Source organism: Euprymna scolopes, chromosome 41 (assembly GCF_053919585.1).
Source record: "Euprymna scolopes isolate OS-2025 chromosome 41, ASM5391958v1, whole genome shotgun sequence".
NCBI classification, from domain to species: Eukaryota; Metazoa; Mollusca; class Cephalopoda; order Sepiida; family Sepiolidae; genus Euprymna; species Euprymna scolopes.
The window spans coordinates 5,872,736-5,899,233 of NC_136522.1; the positions used below are offsets into that span (position 1 = coordinate 5,872,736).

At 34.1% G+C, this 26,498-nt stretch overlaps 1 protein-coding gene across 2 annotated transcripts in view; it reads right to left on the reverse strand.

Annotated features, from left to right (window-relative positions):
• The window catches only part of LOC145266317 (advillin-like), a 438,949-nt gene that overhangs the window by 235,993 nt on the left and 176,458 nt on the right, over positions 1 to 26,498 (reverse strand). For both annotated transcript variants that reach the window (XM_080121877.1, XM_080121876.1), the window contains one exon: positions 702 to 800. In XM_080121877.1, coding sequence (XP_079978003.1) covers positions 702 to 800 — 99 coding nt within the window. The remainder of the gene's footprint in view (positions 1 to 701; positions 801 to 26,498) is intronic.

The following is a 26,498-nucleotide window of genomic DNA, read 5'->3' on the forward strand; positions in this document are numbered from 1 at the left end:
TCTTGTCACGCCATCTCGCGCACACTTCCTAATTTGCATATGTGCTCTTTTCGGCTACTGCTGCTGATATCCTCGCAAGCCAGCTATCTTACAGCTGCTGCTGATATTTTCCCACTGTTGCAAGGGAAGCGAGAGTGCCGAGGTGATCTAAAATAAACCCGCATTTATTGGCGTAGAGGGTTAAATAAAAGTCCGACAGATCTTAGTGGACAATTTCTAAAATCCGAAACACATAAAAGTTAAGTGCCAAGTTCAAATCCAGCTCGTTCCACAAAAATCACTTCCGCTTAGGATGTAGGCAACCTTCACGTGGCCGCTCCCGAAAGTACCGAATGTCTTTCTTAGAAATATTCTGACTAGAAAAATATCAGGGAAACTGTTACACCGGCCTTTCTAACACAAGGGAAATTACACCGGTTCTCACTATATATAGTGGCAGTAATACCTACACCGATGGAAGAAGCGAAAATACTACCACTGACTAGCTGCGTGCATACCAGTTATACCCGCTTTCTACCTTTGTACCTGTGGTGTTTAAACCAACCTCGGCTGGATTTTCTTCTTTTTACTATTGTGCCACAACAAAAGAATCTTCGGATTCAGACGACGACGACGACGACGACGACGACGACGATGATGCAACGTTAATAAAAAAAAAATGACCGATCTTTACCAAAAAAAAAGAAGAAATAAAAACTGACCGCTGCTTTCGTCCATCCAGTTTTGCGTTCATTGTCCGTGCAGTTTTTGCCAATCCACACATAAATGCCACTCGGACCCGTGTCCAAAATGAAGCAGTCCTACAAAAAAAAAAGAACAAAGATATTAGTTTAATTATTTGGATAGTTGCACTCGTCCAGATTTTTATTCGCACGACGTTTTTGCCAATGTAACTTTTTTCATCTGTATTTTGTCGACATCGGGAATCTTACTGTCGAACTCGGAAATCGATACGGAATTTCGAATGAAACATTTTATTTCATTCACCAAACGAAGTCACAACAGAAACTAGTTAATTATAAGTTAGAATTAGTTGTTAATAACTTAGAACTAGTTAATAAAAACTTAGAACTAGTTAATTATAATTTCAAATTAGTTAATTGAACTTGTTATTTACAATCAAGAGATAGTTAATTATAATTAAGAACTAGTTAATATAAAATAAGGACTTTATTTTTATAATTCAAAATTATCTAATAATAATTCAGAACTAGCTAATAATAAGTTAGAATTAGTTTATTATAATGTAGAATTAGTCTACTATATATATATATATATATATATATATATATATATATATATATATATAATAATTTGATTGCAGAAATTTCCTTCTGTGCTAAATTAGTGTAGATTTGCAATAACAGATACCATATACAAATTTATTGTGTTGAAACTTTTACACACCATCTTATGTAACTTTTGAGCGCCATTACAGACACATTTATTCGTTATAATAAAATCATATCTTACATCCTACGAGCGACATCATTACGACTGCCAAGATCGATAGACGAAGTAGTTCGTATTTTCACTTCTACCTAAAAAGGTCTCCCACTTTCTCACTGAAGACCGGGAACTATATAACCATTATAACTATATTAACCTGACATCCTTATTTACTGGATTAAACATACATACACTTACAACTACCATTACACTTCACTATTCGAAAATAATGATTTCTCCTCCATAACATTCCGCCTATTCTCATTGGTTGCAACAATGACATTCTATTATTCCGAATTTAACACAATCATACAAAAAAAGAACACCACAGCCCTTAATCACTACGGCCGCTCGATCGCCACGGATTGATTAAAATCATTTATACTTCCCCATCGTCGCTTTTCCTCTACTTTACAGACTGATGTTTACCAAAAATAACTATAACATTTAGTTTAAAGTTACACATGACATTTCCCATTGCTTGGATTAACATTGTTTACATATTGTTACATTAAAACAATTACGTCGCAGCTTTTTTTTTATTATATCCGGTTTCAGCATCCTATATTAAGCGATGCTAAATGAACTGATCTCTTAGTAAACGAATGAAAACTGTTCTCCATAACCGAGTATAAACAGAAAAACTACTAACCACCGATACTTACATTACATGAAAACATTTACCCAGGAAGTGGTGGCACCTTTTTCATTTTATTGAGCAGTAAGTGATACGGTACGCTCGCTTACTGTTGCAGAAATACAATTACGTTTTAACCAACTAAAAAGCATTCAAAACTGCTTAACTTCTTTTATTTGACGTTTCTGTTTTGGGGGCAAGGTGGGGTTCATTTTTCATAAATGTACGATAACGTGTTTCCTTATTTTCGTTATTACAAACACAATAAATTCAGCGAGGGTCGGAAAAAAGTCATTCCTTTGAAACAGACTTCGGCAACCATGCATGCGCGTCTAGCGTTCTTCCTTGATTTGGTTTAGCTAGAAAAAAACACGACATTATTTTGCTTACGTCGCCGTGCACCAGTGGATATAGGGGCCACATCGTAACCTGTGGGTTTCACGTCCGCGCCAATGTAATGGATTGTATTTTTTTTAAGGTTATTTACTTGATTTTCTTCGTTCGCTTCATATTTATTTTCCTGTTTTATCTCTTTTTTTTATTTTTGCATGCTCTTTTTTTACGCCTCAATATCCCTAATACACCACCGTGCCTTTTTCTCCATTTTTCTCAGTTTTTTTGTATTATCGAATAAAATAAAAGTTTCATTTTTTTGTTTTTTTGCTTTTTATTTATTATTTTTTATCGAAATGAAACGAAAACAAAACTGCATTTGTTTTTATGGTGTTTTTTTATGTTTGTTATTTAGGTTTATTTTTATTTTGTTTTTTGGGGGGATTTTTATTTTTATTTTGGTTTCATTTTTTGTTTATTTCTTACGGTGAAAAGTGAAATAATTGGAAACAAGTATTGCAGTAATTAATAAAAAAAATTAATAATTAATTAATAAATGATAAATGTATGGAAGAAATTTCGTTTCCTTCACTTAGGATAGGATCCATGTTTTCGTTCTTAAACAAATTTCTGCTTCTTAATAAAATTTTAAGACCAACTACTTTTAGTTGCGAAGGCCGGTAAATAACAAATCAATATTACCACAGCTTCAACGGCTAAATGGATGTTTTTTCCTCTCTCCACCCGGGCTGTCTACTGTGACTAATTTCTTGGTGGTTGGGCAGCAGCAGCAGCAGCAACAACAACAACAACAACAACAACAACAACAACAACAACAACAACAACCATACTTTGATTTTTTTCAAGGTGGTAACACTTCCACCGGGCAATGCCCGTTAGCGAGTACTGCTAGTTAATAATAATTTAGAACTAGTTAATGATAATTTAGAATTAGTTAATGATAATTTAGAGCTAGTTAATAATAATTCGGAACTAGCTAATAATAAGTTAGAATTAGTTAATAATAATACAAAATAATCTAATAATAATTCGGAACTAGCTAATAATAAGTTAGAATTAGTTAATTATAATGTAGAATTAGTCTACTATATATATATATAATAATTTGATTGCAGAAACCAAAACTTATGAAGAATTCTTGATAAAATTATTTATAAAAAAATAGATGTGCCATCAGCTATAGTCGAAACCGAAACCAAAACTTATGAAGAATTCTTGGTAAAATAATTTATGACAAGAAATAGAAGAACATAACAATTAAACGACCCGGATGTAAGCGTGACACCCAAAAGAACACACGCGCTATCGTATTAATATAAAGATAATCATTGTCGTAATTGTGTGAGGAAGAAACTCGTACTAATTTCGACCAGCTACATATGGTTAAGGAGTAAAATCATTTAGTACGAGTTAATAATAAGTAAGAAGCTTTAAAAAAAATTAAAACTAAGTAAATAAAATTAGGAACTAATAAAAATTTAGAATTAGTTAATAATATTTTAAACTAGGTCTATATAATTCGGAGTTACTAATAATTTAAAACTAGCTAATGATAATAATTTAAAGCTAGCTAATGATAATAATTTAAAACTAGATAATAATAATTTAAAACTAGCTATTAATAATAATTTAAAACTAGCTAATAATAATTTAAAACTAGCTAATAATAATAATAATAATTTAAAACTAGCTAATAATAATTTAAAACTAGCAAATAATAATAATTTGAAACTAGCTAATAATAATAATTTAAAACTAGCTAATAATAATAATTTAAAACAAGCTAATAATAATAATTTAAAACTAGCTAATATTAATAATTCAAAAATAACAAATACTAATAATTTAAAACTAGCAAATAATAATAATTTAAAACTAGCTAAATATAATTAAGAACAAAGTTCCTCATAATTTAACACTAGCTGATAATAGTTTAACACTCGTTAAATATACTTTAGATCTTGCTAAATATAATAAGGATATTAAGTAATAATAATTTAAAAACCACCTAAATATATTTTTAAACTATCTATACACTATTCAGAACTAGTTAATATTAATGTAGCACTAGCTAATAATATTTTAAAACTTGCTAAATATAATTAAGAAATACGTAATAATAATTTAAAACCATCAAAATATATTTTTAAACTATCTATCTATATACTACTAGAATACCCGTTACCCGTTGGGTCAGTATGTTATATTAGCTATGGAATTCATGTATGAGCGTGACACTTGTGACGTAAAGAAAATAGTTTTTTATGACATAACAGAAACATTTCTATGAAAGTATATTAAAATGAAAAAAGAATATAGATAGATTTCTATGAGTCGTTCTGTTTATTATAATTGATTATTTTTTAAACAAAAAAAAGTTACAGTCACTGAATTATAAGTGGTTGGCCATACTTATAGGTAAATGTGCACTGAACAGATACCATAATACTTATTATAGTTAAATTCAAATTTTGATATATCTGTTTTTTTTTACATCGTTCATTTCTGTATTACGTTTAAGTTATTTTAAACCCCACTCTTCCCATGTTAAATAACAATTTCGAAATAATAACGTTAATATTTCAGTACGCAGGTTATGTGCGCATGCGCAACCGAATGTCGTAAACCGGAAAGTGGGTTACATACATCGTTACAAGGTCATTTGAGTTTTATAATTATATAGATTCAGAGCTAGTTGATTAAAATTTAGTACTAGATTATGATCCTTTAGAACTTGCTAAATATAATTTAAAACTTGCTAAATATAATTAAGAAATACGTAATAATGATAATAATTTAAAACCACCAAAATATATGTTAAAACTGAATTTAGGAAAACTCGTACCCGGAAATCTTGTACCCGAAAAACTCGTCCCCTTTTTTGCTAGGTAGGAAAACTGGTACTTTATTGAATAAATATCTATTGAAAACACGATTTCTGACCGTCTTTGTTTTGTTTTGTTTTTTTGTTGTTGTTTTTTTACTTACTAAACGTTTCAAAATAAATAAAACCACTAACAACTTAGCCAGTTATGTAGAAAAATTGATTTTGCCCTTTTAAAAACAAAAGTAAATAAGTATAAATATTTTTAAAAAATATATGAAGCGGTCTGTAGTCTGGTTTTTTAACAGAATAAACGCTTTAAAATAAGTGAGACTGCTAACAACTTAGCCAGTTAGGTAGAAAACGGACACTTATAAAATCGATTTTATTTTTAAAAAGAAACAATAGTAAACAAGTAAAAAATATCTTTTTTAAAAAATACTGTGGGGGTATGATCTCTTAAAAACGATATCTCCTTCAAGAACGGTCATAAAATGTGTTTTCAATCGATATTTATTAAACACGGGACTAGTTTTCCTACCTGGCGAGTTTTCCGGAGACGAGTTTTCCGGGCACCGTTAAAACAATCTATCTATACACTATTTAGAAGTAGTTAATGATAATTTAGAACTAGCTAAAAAAAAAAAAATAGCACTGACTGCATATAATTTAAAATTAGCTAAATACCATTCAGAACTAGCAAACTATGATGCACAACTTGTAGCTAATAAAAGCGTTTTAGTTCCTACTTTAGTGAAGTTGTCGGAAAAAATGTCTTACTTTACGACAACTTGTTTAAGACGTGATCATAAAATAATTTAGTATAAACTACGCCCTTTTTTATAGTTCGGAAATTCATGCTAACACAAACAGGGATACCTGGCGTTTACTGGATGGAGGGTTCAAGCAGTGCATTTAATGTACCTGGCTAAAATAAAATAATTTTTTCAAGTGCACACGAAATAGATATTCCTCATCATTAAAAAGAGAAGAGAATCAAGCATCCTTTAAAAAGCAGATGAAAATGAAAATACATTTTTATTAGTTATAAATATCATATATATATATATATATATATATATATATATATATATATATATAGTTGCTATATTTGAAAAGTAGGGTAACCAATGAAATATAAATATAAAAGAGAAGAGAATCAAGTATCCTTTAAAAAGCAGACGAAAATGAAAATACATTTTTATTAGTTATAAATATCATATAGTTCATATATATATATATATATATATATATATATATATATATATATATATATGATTAGTTTTTTTGGAAAAAGAATTCCAGCAGAGTGCTCAATTAAAAGGAAAATCCAAATTTTAAGAGCGTACTTATATTTTGTGTACAGAAAGTTGTTAGTTGAGACAGGTCATTGGTACCGTCGGTTTCAAGCCCGATAATAAGGCCCGTTTAAGGTATCCTTATCGAGCTCTCTTCAGCCAATATTCGTCTCCCGACGAATATTGGCTGAAGAGAGCTCGATAAGGATACCTTAAACGGGCCTTATTATCGGGCTTGAAACCGACGGTACCAATGACCTGTCTCAACTAACAACTTTCTGTACACAAAATATATATATATATATATATATATATATATATATATATATATAGTTGCTATTTTTGCAATATATATAAATATAACGAGGTTAATACGAGAGTGCTCAATACGGAAGTAGAGCAAGTTACATTTTCAATTTGTCTTTGCATAAACAGTAATTTGTTGCTACACAATCATGAGCATGTTTGAGTTTGAGAATTCCGCTTTCGTAAATAAGCATTGTTTCCTGAAGAGGTCTCTAGTTGCTAAACACTATCACACCGAAACATGCTCATGACTGTGTAGCAACAAATTACTGTTTATGTAAAGACAAATTGAATATATATATATATATATATATATATATATATATATATATATATATATATATATATATATAAGAGAAAATTAATGAAAACAAAGGGATGTAGTGTTTAGGTGATATACGCAATGGTAAACTACAAACTAATATAAATAACAGTATTTATATATAGAAAATTTAATCTCAACTGAATTAAAAAAGCTCAATACGCAATAGAGAGTAGAGCTTATTATAAGAGAAAGAAAATTAAAACTGTAAGTTGAAATTTACAATCAAAATTTACTAGCAGAAGTACCCGTCGTCGACTGAGTTAAAAAATTAGGTGATTGATGAAAGTATGATAGGTTATGAAAAGGAGTGGGTTGTAAAGAGATAGGTCTTGATACTCAAAAATTTTTAAAGTTCGTTAGTTTGTATTTTTAAGTAGTTTGTAAAAAAAATTTTTTTTTAATTCACAAACCGGTTTTAAAAAAATCAAAATGGCAGCGACTTTGAAATAGAGAGCCCCGTTTTCAATTTGAAGGAGGGGCACCCGAGCATTCTGTGTTAATAATTTAAGAGAATTCCGTCAACGTAAGGAATATTTATAAACATATTTTAATGTTTTCTGTTATTTCGTGCTTGAGGAATATTCGATTATGGCATGTGTAGTTTATATAAAAATTCATTTAAGCAGTTATCGCCTCAAATTTCGTTTTAATTTGGTTCGCTGAAATTATTTCAAGTAAAGAGCATTAAAAACTATTTCAAAACAAAAAAAAACATGAACTGAACTTTTATTGATTATGGTAACATTTATTACTTGTATATTTATTTTTTCGGGTAGTCGTTTGTTGGCTTTTCTGCTAAACACTCTTACTTAATAATATAGACGAAATATCGAATAACAAAGAAACAAAAACAGTTTTGAAAAATAATGAAGCTTTACTTACTTTAGTAAAATAATCCGAAACAGCAAAATGGGATATTAAAAAGTAAACACGTAATTACTTTAGTTTTTTAAAGCAAAGAATTGATATAAATATGAATAAGAAGAAAATGGCGCCCTTTTCAAGCAAAACAGCTTCGTTTCAGTTTTACAGTATTGAACGGTGTAGTATTGCGCCGTCGGATTCGGGGTTGTACTATTGTAATGTAAAGAACACGCAGAAAGAGTTGTAATCAGCTGAATTCCTTCTAGTACACTGACAAAAAAGCCTAAACAGATATATAAATAAAAATAAAAAAGTTATGCAAATGTTTTTAAAAAGACACGTAATCACGTGAACAGGATTTTTTTCCTTCTTTTGACACGATAATAAGTAACGTTCTTATTTTTTATTATTTATCTATTTATCTATTTTCGAAAGAGTGCAACGTGCAAGTGGAGAAGGAAAAAACAGAGTTATGCAAAATTTGTGTCGAGAATTGTCTAAAGTTCCGACTTTTTTTTTTTTTTTTTTTTTGGCTTTCACTTTAATAAAAACGTGAATTTATGAGGTGAATTTATTCGACACAATATGATTCAACTAAAAAAATAAATAAAAGCTAACGTGAATTAAGATTAAAGTTAAGGTGCTATTGTGGACGCTCACGCCTTTTAAAAAACCTTGTTAAACTTTGTGACATATTTACATTCGATGGATGCCAGGCGCGAACGAACACTCAATAATTTTATTATACCATATTTCTTCAAACTGAAACATAATTATCAACGTATACTCACGCAAATAGATATTAAAAGTCTTTGTTAAAGTTTGTGCCTATTTCTATGGAGTACAGGCGCGAACGCAGATCCCACAATTTTATTATACCATCCCTATTTAAGTTAAAACATACTTATCAAAGAATTTTTACGTACATTTATATCAAAAAAATTTGTTTTTTTTTCATTTTTTATTTCCATACTTTGGGGGCCAGGCGCAAACGCAGACCCCACAATTTTTATGAACCACCGTTCTGCCAGATCAAACATACCCATTCCTGATCCTCGATACATCTATCATTGTATGTAATCAGTTTTTTAAAATAGTCAACCATATAGGAGCCTATTCGTGACCACACACACGTTCAGCTTTATATATATATATATATATATATATATATATATATATATATATATATATATATATATATATATATATATATATATATATATATATAATGTTTAAATTTCAACGTTATTTCACGTGGTTAATGGTAGCCGAATGGATACGGTCCTTGCTAATCAAGCCATAGATGTCTTGTGTCGCCGGGTTCGAATCTATCGACTCGTGTTAATCGTGACACCCTGCATTGAAGATTCCCTAAAGGATGAAACGCTAGTGTCTGTAGGTATTTAATTATTAGAATAATTATATATATATATATATATATATATATATATATATATATATATATATATATATATATAGTCATATATGTATATATATAGTCATCCACATACAGTACTGTTTCGCAACTCAGTAGTGCGGCTAGACAGGCAACTGCCTCAAGCCCAGGATCGAAACCCGACCATCCAAATGACAGTCAAGGCTTCTCACCATTACGCTAATATGCTGCTGATGTGTGGGTAATGAATAAACGATGTTTTGACATATATACATATACATATACATATATATACATATATATATATATATTTGGTAAAAAAAGGATAAAAAGTGCCCAATATGTTTCTGACCTTGAGACATAAGCAAATCACTGTTCAAAACACAGCGTTTTTACTAAATATGTACGACCAAATTAGTCCCAATTATTTTACGACTGACTGATCCTGCTGTTTGTCATATGGAAACAACGTATAAAGTTGCTTGAATCAGCAGCAGCCGAATCGGATATTTCGTCGTGCCGGGTTTTGATCGTACATAACAAGGTTTACTAAAATGTACGACTAATTATTTACGACTTTTTTGCTTCTGCTGCTGTTTTACTATTAAAGCAACTTTTACACTAACTTGCTACTGGGTTTGTCAGCGCAAAATATCATAAAAGTTTGTTGCATTTAATTATTTAAACTAATCTATATAGCTATTAAAGTGAACGTGTGTGTGTGTGTGTCTGTGTGTGTGCGCGCGCGCGCATGTGTGTGTGTGTGTGTGTATTTCTCTACGCAATAACTCTGTCAATTTTCAGTCTACAGACTCGGAGTTTAATATACAGGGCACTGAGATTTGTGAAAATTTTTGTGATCGGTTTTCGGCCAGAAATTTGTCCGTTAAGAGGTCAAAATTCAACCATTTTTACCTTTGAGAACTCCACCAAACTCCTCCGACAATTTTCGGTCCAAACACATGACATTTTAGATATAGGTTCCTTGGACATGGATCTGACTTAATAACTTGATTTGAGCCCAAAACAATAAATGTTAAGGGGTGATAATAGGGGTGAAAGTTTTAAAAAAATGACCGTTTTTTTTTTGTTTTTGTTTTTTTGTTTTTTTTTTTGCTCAACATACACCTCCAAACACCCGGGCAACGCCAGGCTGAAATGCTAGTAAAAACAATAAAAAGAATTTACTCAAGTATCTTTTTCGCTTTATACCTTAAGATATTTGCAAAAAATTAACTTTTTTTTTAATATTCTCTTTTAAGCCAGGAAGTAAACCAAATATGATAAATAGAAATACAAGTATTTATGTGTTGCAAGATTTTCATATTTTTTGTACATATTCGTTTCAAAGTTTTAGAATATAGTTTCTGATAAAAAAAAAAAAAATTCAAAATTAAAGAAAAAAGTCACTTCGGTTTATTTAACACTCGCGGGGGTTCCCGGCGTTGCCCGGGTGTTTGGAGGTGTGTGTTGAGCAATAAATAAAAAAGAAATAAAATAAATAAAAGTGGTTGTAGGCAAGCAGGCTCGAACCCGAACTGCAAAGGAGGAAAAGAACGTGAAAAGAAAGTGACGTCTTTTGTCTGGAAGTTGCAAAGGTTTAAATTAAGTCTAGTCAATCAAAAAGAGAGGATGACTTTCGAAAATATCGGCGAAAAAGCGACCCTTCCCTGTAGAAAAGTGCCCTGTTGAAGGTGAAGGGATTAATGTTTTTAGCATATTTTTCAATATTTGTCGTCCGAAGGGTCGAGCTTCAAAACGATACCGATCTCGTGAAAACCCATCGTCTTTGTCGAAAGTTTTAGGCAGGCAGACATACATACATACATATGATGATGATGATTGCAACATCTTGTCAGACGAGTGCCACTCCCTCAGACATTTAAAATCCATGAGCTCAAATGCGTGAGGGAGTATCTATACAAATATGATGTTACAGAGTCTTAGCTTTGTACGACAGCTAAGTCTCTCTCTCGGTTCAAAATGTTGAGATCCAGCAACAAGTAAGAGCAAGATAGCCAGCAATAAATTAAACTGCAGACCAGCTTAATGCGGGTAATGGCCTTCCGCTTTGTTTTTTAAATCAGAGATTTGCTTCTCCTAGAAAGGTTGCCTTCACCACGGCTTATGGGAGCCCTCTCCACCCCATACATGATGATGATTGCAACGTCTTGTCAGACGAGTGCCACTCCCTCAGACATTTAAAATCCATGAGTCTAAATGTCTGAGGGAGTATCTATACAAATATGATGTTACAGAGGCTTAGCTTTGTACGACAGCTAAGTCTCTCTCTCGGTTCAAAATGTTGAGATCCAGCAACAAGCAAGAGCAAGATAGCCAGCAACAAATTAAACTGCAGACCAGCTTAATGCGGGTACTGGTCTTCCGCTTTATTGTTTTTTAAATCAGAGATTTGCTTCTCCTAGAAAGGTTGCCTTCACCACGGCTTATGGGAGCTCTCTCCACCCCATACATGATGATGATTGCAACGTCTTGTCAGACGAGTGCCACTCCCTCAGACATTTAAAATCCATGAGTCCAAATGTCTGAGGGAGTATCTATACAAATATGATGTTACAGAGTCTTAGCTTTGTACGACAGCTAAGTCTCTCTCTCGGTTCAAAATGTTGAGATCCAGCAACAAGCAAGAGCAAGATAGCCAGCAACAAATTAAACTGCAGACCAGCTTAATGCGGGTACTGGTCTTCCGCTTTATTGTTTTTTAAATCAGAGATTTGCTTCTCCTAGAAAGGTTGCCTTCACCACGGCTTACGGAAGCCCTCTCTACCCCAATACACATATACACACACACACACACACACAAATATACACGGTGTTAGTTGGCGAATGAACCCCATACATACATACATACATACATACATACAGACATACATACATACATACATTTAAACAGACAGGTGAGATTTATGTTATAGATTTAGTTTGAATCTTTTTACTCCAGTTTAATTTAAAACAAAAAACAAAAAAAGACTAGCAGTAGTCGATAATATAATTAAAAGAATGTTTGAGAAAATTTTTTTAAATGATTTCCTTTTTTTTTTGTTGTTGTTTTTTTTAGTTTTTGTTTGTCTTTTCGTTTTAGTTAATGCTTTTCCAATCTGCAAACAGTGCTTATTTCGTTCTTAACATCGGGAAGTAAGGGGTGTTTATTCCGAAAGCCGTTCTTAACATGGGGAGGTTGGGGTGGTAATTCTGAAAGGCATTTTCTTATTTTCAACCTCCTCACGACTTTCGGAATAAACACCCGTTGCAGGTTGGACAAGCAGCGCACATTGACCCTTTTTTTTTTTTTTTTTTTTTTGAGAAATGAATCAGTCGCGTTATCATAAAACGGAATTTTATGCAAAATTATTTAAAGAATAAAAAAGAACAGAAAAACATGAAACTAGTTTCTTTTTTAAATATAATAGTCGTTTACTTCTCTCTCCACGCACTAATGTTTTAAATGTAGGGGGGGGGGGAACTAGTTCCCCTAAAAGAGACACATGGTATTGGAAACATTGCTTCAGCCTTCAGGGGTTTATTTTACTTTTTAAAAAGATTTTCTAGTGTTACATTACTACTGTGTTGCAAAATTCCAATTTTAGAGAAAGGTCACTTGTAAAATTAAATTTGAGAAAAAAACAAATATCTCTCAGCTGATAGTTGTTTTGTTTTTATTTCAATCTATATATAAAAGTGAACGTGTTTGTGTGTCTGTCTGTGTGTCTGTCTGTGTACATTTCCCTACGCAATAACTTTGTCAATTTTTAGTCTACAGACTCGAAATTTTTAATCGGTTTGGGTCGAACATTTTTAGCTATCAATATATAAATGTATGTATGTATGTATGTATGTATGTATGTTTGCATGTCTGCCTTAAACTTTCGACAGAGGCGACGGATTTTACCAAGATCAGTATCGTTTTGAAGTCCGACCTTTCATACGACAAATATCGAAAAATTGGCTAAAAACATTAATATCTTCACCTTCAACTGGGAAATTGTCTACAGTGCTGGGGGGGGTCCTTTCTTCGCCGATATTTCGATTGTCCAGCCTTAATTTTTAAAATTGTCAATTCCGGTTTGGCGGTGGTCGTAACAGCATAGAGGTCAGGGTTTTTTTTCCAGTTCTTTTCCTCCTTCGCGGTACGGGTTCGAGCCTGCCTTCCTACTACCACTTTTTTTTTCTCAACAGACACATCCAAACACCCGAGCAACGCCGGGCTGAAATGCTAGTCTATCTATATATCTATAAAAGTGAACGTGTTTGTGTGTCTGTCTGTGTACATTTCCCTACGCAATAACTTTGTCAATTTTAAGTCTACAGACTCGAAATTTGATATACAGAGTACTGAGATTTGGGAAAATCGATATGATACGTTTTCGGCCAGAAATTTGGCTGTTAAGGGGTCAAAGTTCAACGATTTGACCTTTGATAACTCTACCAAACTCCTCCGACAATTTTGGGTCTAAACACTTGAAATTTTAGATATAGGTTTCTTGGACATGGATCTAACTTTATAACTTGATATGAGCCCAAAACAATAAATGTTAAAGAGTCATAATAAGGGTCAAAGTTTAAAAAAAAATTGACCTCTGCGGTCTTTACCAAATTACTCAGACAATTTCTGGTCTAAACATTTGAAATTTTACATAAAGGGTATTCAGAGATAGGGCAAGCTTTTTTTCTCAACAGACACGTCCAAACACCCGGGCAACGCCGGGCTGAGATGCTAGTAATAAATTAAAAAAAAACAACTGTTTATTTATTTATTTATTTATTTTACAAAGATTAAAAAAAAAAAATTAAAGTGGCACACAAGGTGGAAAAAAAGGTCTGTCTTTAAGAATTTGCCAAAAATATTCGCGACTTTAACTAAAGTGTAATTGTTTTAATAGCCACATTTTTTGCGTTGACAGATTCAGTAGATCGCTCGTGTAAGAGCGAATATTTAATAAAAACCAGGAGTTTTCTTTAGTAAATAACTTTGTATGGATTTAAAAAGATATTTGCCAAAAAATAACCCCCCGAAACTTCTGAGTAAATTTGTTTTATTGTTTATTACAAAATTGTTTTACAATATTTTACCCTGACGGACCCAGTCGATTGCCTGCGTCGAAGTTGCTGTAATTAGCAGCAGCGGCAATTTAGTCGTACATTGATTGTACATCATTTTTAGTCTTACATACTTAGTAAAATCCAAAACACAGCAAACCTTTTTTAACACGCTCAATCTTTCTTCTTTTCTTCTTACTCCCTCCCCCATCTCTTGCTCTGTCTTATCTATCTACCTATATCTATATCTATTCTATCTATACTCCTATAAATTCGTGTTTCTTTTGTGTGTATCGATATTCATATTAAAACCCCTCTTTTCTATTTATTTAAAAAGAAAATACAACTTTGTTATATATGGGTCATGGAATTGCATTCATCTGCAAAAGATCTAGCTAATTTGCATATTCTTTTAAACATTCATTTTAATTAATTCCCTATTAGTTTTTTCGGGTTTCTTATGGGATGATCATCTTTAGTTAACTATTACGTGTAATTATATTCTTGCAGATATTCTACATGATTTATACTTGCATAATATTTGCGTAAACAGTTTACAGGACACAAAATATTGTTTCCATATATATTTATGTATACGTATATATTTTTGTTTAATCTATCTATCTATCTATCTATCTATCTGTCTGTGCACATTTCCCTACTCAATAACTCTGTGTGTGTACATTTTCCTACGCAATAACTCTGTCAATTTTAAGTCTACAGACTCGAAATTTGATATACAGAGTACTGAGATTTGGAAAAATCGATGTGATCGGTTTTCGGCCAGAAATTTGGCGATTAAGGGGTCAAAGTCCAACGATTTGACTTTTAAGAACTCTACCAAACTCCTCCGACAATTTTTGGTCTAGACACTTGAAATTTTAGATATAGGTTCCTTGGAAATGGATCTAACTTAACTTGATTTGAGCCCAAAATAATAAATGTTAAGGGGTAATAATAAGGGTCAAAGTTTAAAAAATTGACCGCTTTTTTTTTTTTGAGGGGGGGGGGGCTCAACATGCACCTCCAAATACCCGAGCAACGCCGGGCACCCATGCTAGTATATCTATAAAAGTGAAATTGTCTGTGTATGTGTGTACATTTCCCTACCGAGTTACTCTGTCAATTTTTAGTCTACAGGCTCGAAATTTGACATAAGGGGTATTGAGATTTGGGAAAGTCTTTTTAATCGGTTTTCGGCCAGTAATTTGGCTGTTAAAGGGTCAACGTTTAATGATTTTACCATTGAGAACTCTACCAAACTCCTCCGACAATTCTGGGTCTAAACACTTGAAATTTTAGATATAGGTTCCTTGGACATGGATCTAACTTAATAACTTGATTTGAGCTCAAAACAATAAATGTTAAGAGGTCAAAATTGGGGTCAAATTTTAAAAAGATTTGACCTCTCAGCGAATTTTTGGTCTAAACATTTTGAATTTTACATAGAGTGTTTTCAGACATACGGCTATTTAATCGGTTTGGGACCGAAAATTTGTCTGCCAAGGGGTCAAAGTTCAAAAGACTTGACCTTCCGGTTGTTCTGGCGTTTGCAGCAACTGTTTCGATGTTGCAGCGTCTTAAGTTGATTTTGTTTTGTTTTTGTTTTTTTGTTTTTTGCTGACACGTTGCAAAAAGAGAAAGCAAATCCTGTCGACGTGTTTATGTTTGTTTGCAGAATGAGACATTGAACGTGCGTTTGTCGTCGAAGAGGATCGGTGACACGAGTGAGGGGAAGGATTGATAGCCAGATGCTGCGAAATCATCTTTTTTTTTTTTTTTTTTTTTTTTTGGATGGGTGTCCTAGTATCGAAATGGGTACAGTCTAAAACCACATTGCATTATGAACGCGCGCCATTTTTAACCGAGAAAAAAAAACGGTTTACATAAAGGAGTGGAATTGAATCAATCTGCTTTCGCCTGATTCGAGATTCCGAACTCTGTCTTCTACTAAACCCTAACCCCAACCCTAACCCTTACTTCAATAAATAACATGGAATCCCTGTGCTTACGTATTATACGTTTCCCGGTCGTAATGATGTATTAATTTATGCAAATTTCCTAGTTATTATTACAAAGCTAATTCTCCATTGATTATAATATTGCACCCAATATACATTAGTGAGTTGAAAAGAAAAGAAACAATATGACTTGGGTGCTATCAGCAACAATCGAGGCCAAAGCATTTAGAGCTTCAGTATTAGTCCTTACCGTTTGAACTTTCGTCAGATAGAAAAATAATAGCTAAAAACGAACCAATATCTATAATATAAAGCTGAATGTGTGTGTGTGTGTGTGTGTGTGTGTGTGTGTGTGTGTGTGTGTGTGTGTGTGTGATCACGAATAGGCTCCTATATGGTTGACTATTTTAAAAAACTGATTACATATAATGATAGAAGATGTATCGAGACACAGGAATGGGTATGTTTGATCCTGCAGAACGGTGGTTCATTAAAATTGTGGGCCCTACGTTCGCGCCTGGTCCACAAAGTATGGAAATAAAAAATTTAAAAATTAAAAAAAAAAGCGTTTACAAGTATTTTTGATATAGATGTACATAATAATAATTTGATAAGTATGTTTTAACTTAAATAGGGATGGTATGATAAAATTGGGGGGTCTGAGTTCGCGCCTGGCCTCCATAGAATGGAAATAGGCACAAACTTTAATAAAGACTTTTCATATCTATCTGCGTAAGTATACTTTGATAATTATGTTTCAGTTTGAAGAAATATGGTATAATAAAATTATGGGGTGTTCGTTCGCGCCTGACCTCCATAGAATGGAAATATGTCACAAAGTTTAACACGGTTTCTTAATATAGATCCACAGAATATTGTGATAAGTGTTTCAGTGTGAACAGGTATGGTATAATAAATTATGGGGTTTATCTATTTTATTTTTACTTTCATCATATTTTGCTTTGGTTTTGATACCCCCAAATTCGAAGCTATCTCTTTACAGCACTTCCTTTTCATAACCTATCATACTTTCATAAATCAGAGTCCATTTTATGTAGGCTGTTTTTGAACCCAGTCAACGATGGGTACTTTTGCTAGTATATATATATATATATATATATATATATATATATATATATACATATATATATATATGTATATATATTAGCGCATGCGTAAAATAACACGTTTAGTCGACTTACGCCTGCCAAGTTCCATTTTTTAAATTACCCTAAGCAGCTATTTTTACCGGTTATAAACCCATCAAAGGACGTGCCACCAAAAATGCAATTATGTGACACCCGCCTGCGCCGCTCTGCGACATCGTGTATCGGGGGAGATACAATTTGAAAACAGAAATTGGACACAGACAGACACACAGACAGGCATAATAAGTTTATATATTAGATTAACAAAGCACAATTTTGCCATCGGATTCCATGTCATTCACGATACGTTACTAGTTGCTACACGTATCTGGATTGGTTGTTTATATCGGACTTCAATCATTGCACAGTATTTATCGAAAAGAAAATGGAAATAAAATTAATTTGTTGAACTTGTGGAGGAAATGAAAAACGTAAAAATGATTTTAAAAAATTAATGATTTTTAATCATTAATTTTTTTTAATCATTTTTACGTTTTTCATTTTCTCCACAAGTTCAACAAATTAATTTTATTTTAAATTAAAATGAAAAAGATTCATTGGTTGCCTATATCGAAGTTTAAACATGTCAACTTTTGCTGGATAGAGTAATCTCCCTTGTTTTCGCTCGACACCAAAGCTAACAGAGTATAAGCCATTGTTAAAATGGCTTGTCTCATGTTGGCTGAGTTATGACTTTGATCTTATGCAGTTCACGGAAGGTCACCATCTCAGGCTTTGCTTTCTCTCTTTCGAGAAAGGGGTCAGTTTACTGCATATGTGATCGACACTAAATTTGCAAAATAAGATAATTACTTCTTTTAGAAATTGTCGCTGATAAAAAAAGGGTCATACCTATTTATTGCCTCATTTTGAAATAACTTTAATTATGAATATGATATTTACTTAATTAGAAAATTTGTCTTTAATAAAACAAAACAAAAAAAGCAATTTCCATATTTAAAATTATAACACTCGCTGCAGATTAAGGATATAAATTCCTACTGTGGTTAATTAATTTAATTATAATTTTCGGCGGAGGATTTGGGTTCAAGATTACCTTGCATTTTTTTTTCCACCGCGCCATTTTGAAATAGATTTTTTCTTCTTCTTCGCAAACATTTACTGCGAACCTGTTTTTTTTTTTTTTTTTAACCTCTGAAAGAATGGATTTATTTCTCTTAAATGTTTTTTTTTTTTTTTTTTGCTTTTTCCTCTTCTATTATTAATTTAATTACCTTGCCTATTTAAATATAATTTCTCTTTTTTTACATTTTCACCCCAAAACAATGCACATTGCCAGTTTGATGTAGGGGGCTACTATCAGGAACATAAGCTACAAGGGTACTATGTAGGGAGTTGGGTAGCAAGATGTCTATTTACATTACACTTGAACTTTTGCATGTCAGTACAGTTGGGGAGGCAGTGTCCCGGAAGGGAATTCCAAAGTCTAGCAGTTCTGGGGAAGAAACTGCTGGACTAGAAAGCTCTCTTACATCTAGGGATCTCTACTGTAGCAGAAACAAATAGAACTCTTTTCTTGTGCGTCAGTGCCTCCCCTGACTGTGCGATATGGCACACACTGACCAATCAGAGGCATAGCGCAGGGATCTTCCTTGCCCCCTTAAGAAACTATAACTGCTTCCGTTCCGGACAAGAAAAACTCTTCCTTTTTTCCAGCGAGACGTCAAAGAGAGCGGACATGTTTCCTCACTCTCTCTCTCTCTCTCTCTCTCTCTCTCTCTCTCTCTCTCTCTCTCTCTCTCTCTCTCTCTCTCTCTCTCTCTCTCTCTACCTACATCGGTATCGACGGTCCCCACTTGGGAATAACTACCGGGCAATGACAGACGAGTTCTGTTGTGAAGGAACATAACTGGCTATACACCGGTTACAAACTGTATATATATATTGGACTGTTTGGCAGACAGCGGCAGACAAGCAGTCGCAGTAAGACGGATAGTCTTACGTGTTGATTATCAGACTTTCTTCCCCATACTTGTTACTATGTACTTCTATTTACCTTAGGCGAGCAGCCTTACGTTTCTGTATTATAAATAAACCCCATTACACATACCACTCGGTGTAACTCACGTTTGTCTTTATTTCCTAAGTATTTAGGAATATAACAATGGCGACGAAAGGATGTTCTTTCTCTTAACAGAGATAAATTACCGTACCAAGGACTGTGTACAATGCAAGGATTTTTTGTTTTACGAAAAAAACAAACTACACAAGGATTTTTGACCACGTGCGTCAATGAATTTAAAAATTTTTCCTACCTAAAGTAGCGAAAAGTACGGATTTTTCTTCGTAAAGAACTCACAAGAAATTATAGAAACATGTTCAAGGTAAAGTGGAATTTATATTTATTTTAACAAGTAAAAAAAAAAAAAAAAAAAAAAAAAATGGTCGCAAGTTGAATTCGAAACTACACTAAAGGATTACGAGTTTCGAAAGAAAAAATATAAATACAACGACTATTGTACCATTTTATGCCACGTGGGAACGGCAGCCATATATTTTTTTTTTTTGGAAAATTAATTGTTTGTTATTGCCTTTATATAAATAATTGGAACTATTTGTCGTGGGAAGTAAGAAATATTTTGTGTATGAACTTACGTTGTTGAAAAAAAAAAAAAAAAAAGAATTATTTTACAAAGCCTGTTGAATTACTATGGATGAACTTTGTTGAAACGTGTTGTGTCTGCATATTGCTACTAATTTACGATATACGTAAATTTACGATTTTTCTTTGGAATTATTGTGTAGAATTCGAAAAGACATTTTTGTACTAGAAGCTAACATGGAACAATTAGCAGAGTTAACTAAGGCTCTAGCCCTTAGCATCCAGGAACAGACAAAAATGACTCAACAATTTTTAGCGCAACAACAACAACAACAACAAATTCAACAACAACAGCTACAGCAACAGCTGCAACAACAACAAGAAAGAACACAAAAAACTTTAGAGGCACAACAAGAACAAACAAACATACTACAACGACAAATGTCGACACAGCAAAAGAATTTAGAAAAGCTAATTCTAACGTCGACCGGGAAGAAGACTAATTTTTCTGCCGAGGGTATTTCAAATTCACTAACGGAATTTCGTTACTCCCCGGATACTGGTGTTACTTTCCCTGCATACTACAGAAGATACGAAACAATTTTTACGAAAAGATGTTTAGACTGGACCGATGAGGAAAAAGTTACCCTGCTACTACAAAAACTGGGTACTGATGAAAACACCAAGTATGCAAATCTAATTCTACCAAAAAAACCGGAGGAGGTTTCGTTCGAGGAAACAATTAGTACCTTGTCGAAAATATTTGATAAAAGGGATAGCCTATTTCACTCTAGATACAAATGTTTGAACATTCAGAAGGCAGAAGCTGAAGACTATCTAGAATATGCTTGCACTGTGAACTGTTTATGCGAATCATTTAAATTGAATGAAATTTCCGCAGACCAATTTAAATGTTTAATCTTTGTACAAGGTCTCACAGCACCAAGGGACAAAGATATACGTTCACGGATCCTAACAATTATGGAGGCGGATCCTAACATAACATTGCAAAAAGTCACTGAAGAGTGTCAACGTCTGATTAACATAAAGAAAGACAACACTCGCATTGAAGAGAAAAATATTTTTAAGGTGCAGCAAGTAAAAAGGCAAGGGACCACAAGAAAGTCCAGGTTCCAAGAACACAGGATCCTTAAAGGATACAAAGACCCAAAGCTAAAGTGTAAATGTTGTGGTAGTTTAAGACACAACAATAAGACCTGCTGGTTTAGGAACAAAATATGTTATGAATGTGGTCTCAGAGGTCACAAGGGAACATACTGTGCCCAGAAGAAAAGACAAGGGACCGATAATGTAAATACGCTTCGCATGAATAAAGAAAAAAGCTGCGAAAGACGGAAATATGTTGATGTTCGGATAAATGGACATCTGGTTACATTGCTTCTGGATAGCGGTGCAGATATTAGTATTATAAATGAAGATATATGGAAAAGGATAGGTCGACCTGAATTAACGAAAACCAGAAAGACGGCGAGAAGTGTGTGCGGCAAAAGATTAGAGTTCAAGGGAGAATTAAAATGCAAAGTGACATTCGCTAACCAGACTCATAAATCCAAAGTGTACGTCGTACCAGGAAAGAATACATGCCTGTTTGGGGTAGATTGGATTGTCCTGTTTAATTTATGGGAGAAACCCATAAATTCGTTTTGTAACGTTTTAACTGCAGAAAAAGCAAACCAAAGGGAAGACTTCCTGAAGGATTTGAAAACTGAATTTCCCAATGTTTTTGCCGAAGGACTAGGACTCTGTATTAAGACAGAGGCAAAATTTGAATTAAAGAAAAATGCCACTCCAGTATTCAAACCTAAAAGGAATGTGCCTTTTTCAGCGATGGACGCAATCGAAAAAGAGTTGGATAGACTTCAACAACTGGAAGTCATTGAAAAAGTTAACCACACAGATTGGGCAAGTCCAACCGTGTATGTAAAAAAAAAAAATAACAGAATAAGGGTCTGTGGAGATTTTTCAACGGGTTTAAATGACTGTCTATTGGACCATAATTATCCCCTTCCGTCCGCAGAAGATCTGTTCTCTAAGCTTAACGGAGGAAAAATTTTTTCTAAGATAGACCTCTCAGATGCTTACTTGCAAATTAAGATCAGCGATGAATGCTCCAAATACTTAGGCATAAATACTCATAAGGGCATTTTTAAGCTAAAGAGGCTTCCTTTTGGATTAAAGGTTGCTCCTGCTATTTTCCAGCAAATTATGGACACGATGCTGGCAGGGTTGGAATTTTCAATGGCCTACCTTGACGATATCCTAATTAAAAGTGAAAATTTGCAAGATCATAAGAAGCATGTAAAAGAAGTATTCAAAAGAATACAGGAATTTGGTTTTAAATTGAGCCCAGAAAAATGCGATTTTTTTATGAAAAAAATTAAATATCTAGGTCAAATAATCGACAAAGAGGGTCGAAGACCGGATCCACAAAGGACTGAAGCAATTGAAAAGATGCCTGCTCCAGATTCAGTGACAAAATTAAATTCGTTTTTGGGATTAGTTCAATACTATGCAATTTACATCCCTAACATACATAATTTAAGAGCTCCTCTTAACGAGTTACTGAAAAAGGGTGTTAAATGGAACTGGAATAAGGAATGTGAATCTGCTTTCCAAAATATCAAAAGATGTCTACTGTCAGACTTAGCATTGGCACATTTCAATCCAGAAAAGGAACTAATACTAGCAACGGACGCCAGTGATTACGGTGTTGGCGCTGTATTACTTCACAAGTATGAGGATGGTAGGACAAAAGCTATCGCCCATGCTTCAAGAACGTTGGTTGCAGCGGAGAAAAATTACAGCCAAATTGAAAAAGAGGCGCTGTCGATAATATTTGGAATTACAAAGTACAATCGATTTCTCCATGGACGATCTTTTATTTTGCAAACCGACCATAAACCCCTACTTACCATATTTGGATCAAAGAAAGGCATTCCCACACATACTGCGAATCGATTACAGCGATGGGCTGTAACCCTCTTAAACTATCAGTTTAAGATGGAACATGTATCCTCAAAAAAGTTAGGACACGCAGATGCATTATCATGGTTGATCCCTAAAAGAAGCGAAAGTTTCGAAGAAACGGTAATTGCTGCGCTTAAAGACGAAAGTGAATGTACAAGTTCAATGTGTAATATGATACGTGAACTTCCGGTAACTTTCGAAAAAATAAAAAAAGAGGCAGTAAATGACATTTTCATTAAGAAAATGAAAAATCAATTGGGATGGATAAAAAAAAATAAAAAGGTAGATCAAACAACGCCTTTTTCCATCTGTGAAGATGTGCTCATGTATGGTGAGAGGATCGTAATTCCACTAACGTTACAGAGGAAAATTCTGAAGGAATTTCATACAGGTCATCCGGGCATTTCGAGAATGAAATCCCTTATGAGAGGATATGTGTACTGGCCTGGTATGGACAAGGAAGTTGAAAAATGTGTCAAGACATGCAGAGGATGTCAATTAGCAGCTCGAGATCCTCCAGTAAAAACGACGCCATGGCCAAAGACGGACCTACCCTGGTCACGTCTGCATATTGATTATGCGGGACCTATAAATGGTTATTTTTACTTGATTATTGTAGATTCTTTTTCAAAATGGCCAGAAATATTTAAGTTTAGACATCCAACAGCAAAAAACACTGTGAGTGCGCTTAATGAAATTTTTAGCCGTTTTGGAGTGCCAAAAACCTTAGTGAGCGATAATGGAACAGCATTTACTGCTCATGAATTCAAAGAATTCTGTGACTCACTAAATATTCTACATATGACAACACCTGTGTACCATCCACGATCGAATGGGTTGGCCGAAAAATTTGTAGATACGTTTAAAAGGGCACTTAAGAAAAATCTTACTACGGACACAGACGAACAATGTATTCAAACATTTTTAGCAATTTACAGGGTGACACCAAATCCTAATAATAATGTCAATTCTTCCCCGGCTGAGCTAATGTTTGCAAAAAAGATAAGATCTGTCTTCGATAGGCTGCTACCAGAGAAAAAGAAAGTTTTCAAAAAAGAAAACCTTAATACCAAGTGCTTCTCCCCAGGTGAAAATGTATATTTCAAAAATTTTCAAAATGGACGAAATCAGTGGGTTGAAGGTATTATCAAAAAAAGGATTGGGAGCATGGTCTATACCATCCAAGGATTAAGTTTTGTCTGCAAAAGACACAGAAATCAAATACGTCCCAGACTGTCTCCAAATGTGGAAGAGACACCAATGGAAACATTGTGCGATATTTTTGATATACCAAAACCAGCGTATGTACCGCAAACAATGAATATTTCGCCTGAACCGACCATACGGGCTGGACAGAAACCTTTACCCCGGGTAACGCTGACCAGAAGGAAAAGCGCAAGAAAGAGAAAAGTTACCAGGAGATTAAGCCCTGACCCTAAAAGGAAGAGGTATTTAAGCTAAAATCAGGAAGATTTCAGCTTCAGGGGGAGGTGTTGTGAAGGAACATAACTGGCTATACACCGGTTACAAACTGTATATATATATTGGACTGTTTGGCAGACAGCGGCAGACAGCGGCAGACAAGCAGTCGCAGTAAGACGGATAGTCTTACGTGTTGATTATCAGACTTTCTTCCCCATACTTGTTACTATGTACTTCTATTTACCTTAGGCGAGCAGCCTTACGTTTCTGTATTATAAATAAACCCCATTACACATACCACTCGGTGTAACTCACGTTTGTCTTTATTTCCTAAGTATTTAGGAATATAACAAGTTCTATCCCAGCTATATCTAAATGGCATCTTGCCTTACTTCAATAAACCTTTTCCTTGCAAGTTTTACGAAGTCGTTTGTTTGTTTATTCAGTAGCTTGTGTTGAAATATTTATTTTATTAGGGAGTGCCCGAAAAGCATTAACTCAACTACCTAAACTACTATGTAGGGTGGGACTTAGCTGTTTGTCGGGGGTATTTATGTCGAGAAGGTACAGGTGGTTGCAGTTCGTCGGAGCTTTCACCATGAAAATATTTGTAGAACAGGTGGATTAGGTTTGTAAGTTCTCTCACTAAAAACAAATTAATGCATCACATATCCGTTAACTATACTTATCACACACATTTGGTTTCATTTTACTTTAGCCAAAGTTCTCAGAGATCAAAGGGCCCCCTTCCTGAGACTGACACTAAATTTCTATAAGAAGTTTTTCTTTACCTTTTCTTCTCCACTATCTATGCCGCCGTTCAGTCTCGAAAGACAAAGGATGCCCCCTGTAGGGATAGCTGTGCGTGTAATTGTAAGGCAAGGGTTGCGCAATCACCAATCATACCTCTCCTGAATCGACATTGTTTGAATCCAATGGCAAAGAGAAGTCCTGGACGACTGGAAACAATGCCGAGATAAGCGGGACCTGGGATTGGTGCTCGTCTGAGCTCCAATCCCTGGTCCCCCCTCGCCAAACTTTCACGAGAAACACCCGTCTAGCTGAATCGACTGTGAAAAATTTCCCCCACTCTATATCTGTGCCTAAATCAAAACGCGGATTTCATGAGCAAAGCTTCTTTCTTAGAACTGCACGCCTGTGGAACTCTGTTCCGTCTGCCTGCTTCCCTCCTGACTACAACTTGGATGTCTTCAAGTCTAATGTTAACAAATTCCTAATGAACCGCCCCCCTAATTAAACACTTCATAAAATCTCCTCACTAACGTGATGTACTTGCAATAACCCTTATCCCTGAGTGGCTTCCGGGCCTTGATAAGTGGTGATCACTGTGTAAAAAAAAAAAAAAAAAAAAAAAAGCGGAGAGCACATACAGCACCTGGAAGTCCCAAATGGTCACCCATTAAGTACTGACCAGGTTCAACGTTGCTTAACTTCGGTGGTCTAGCTGGAACAAATACATAAAGGACATTGCAAAGGCTGCTGTGAAGAAGGTGGGTTCCCTCTATCGAGCTAGAAAACTACTCACGCCTGAGAGTATTCTGTACTTTTACAAGGCCACCATTCGCCCATGCATGGAGTATTGTTGCCACATCTGGGCTGCTGCATCTGCCACTGGTCTCTCCCTCTTAGATAGGGTCCAAAAAAGAGTTGTCACTCTAATTGATCCCACTTTATCAACTAAGCTCCAGCCTCTGTTCCATCGCTGCAATGTTTTTTCACTGTGCCTGTTTTACAAGTATTTTAATGGAATGTGCTCTGATGAACTCGTTTCACTTGTACCCCCTCGACGTACATATCCCCGAAAAACCCGCTTAGCAATAAAATCTCACCTCTTCACTGTTGATGTCCCTAAATGCCAGAAAACTTTCTATTCTAATAGTTTCT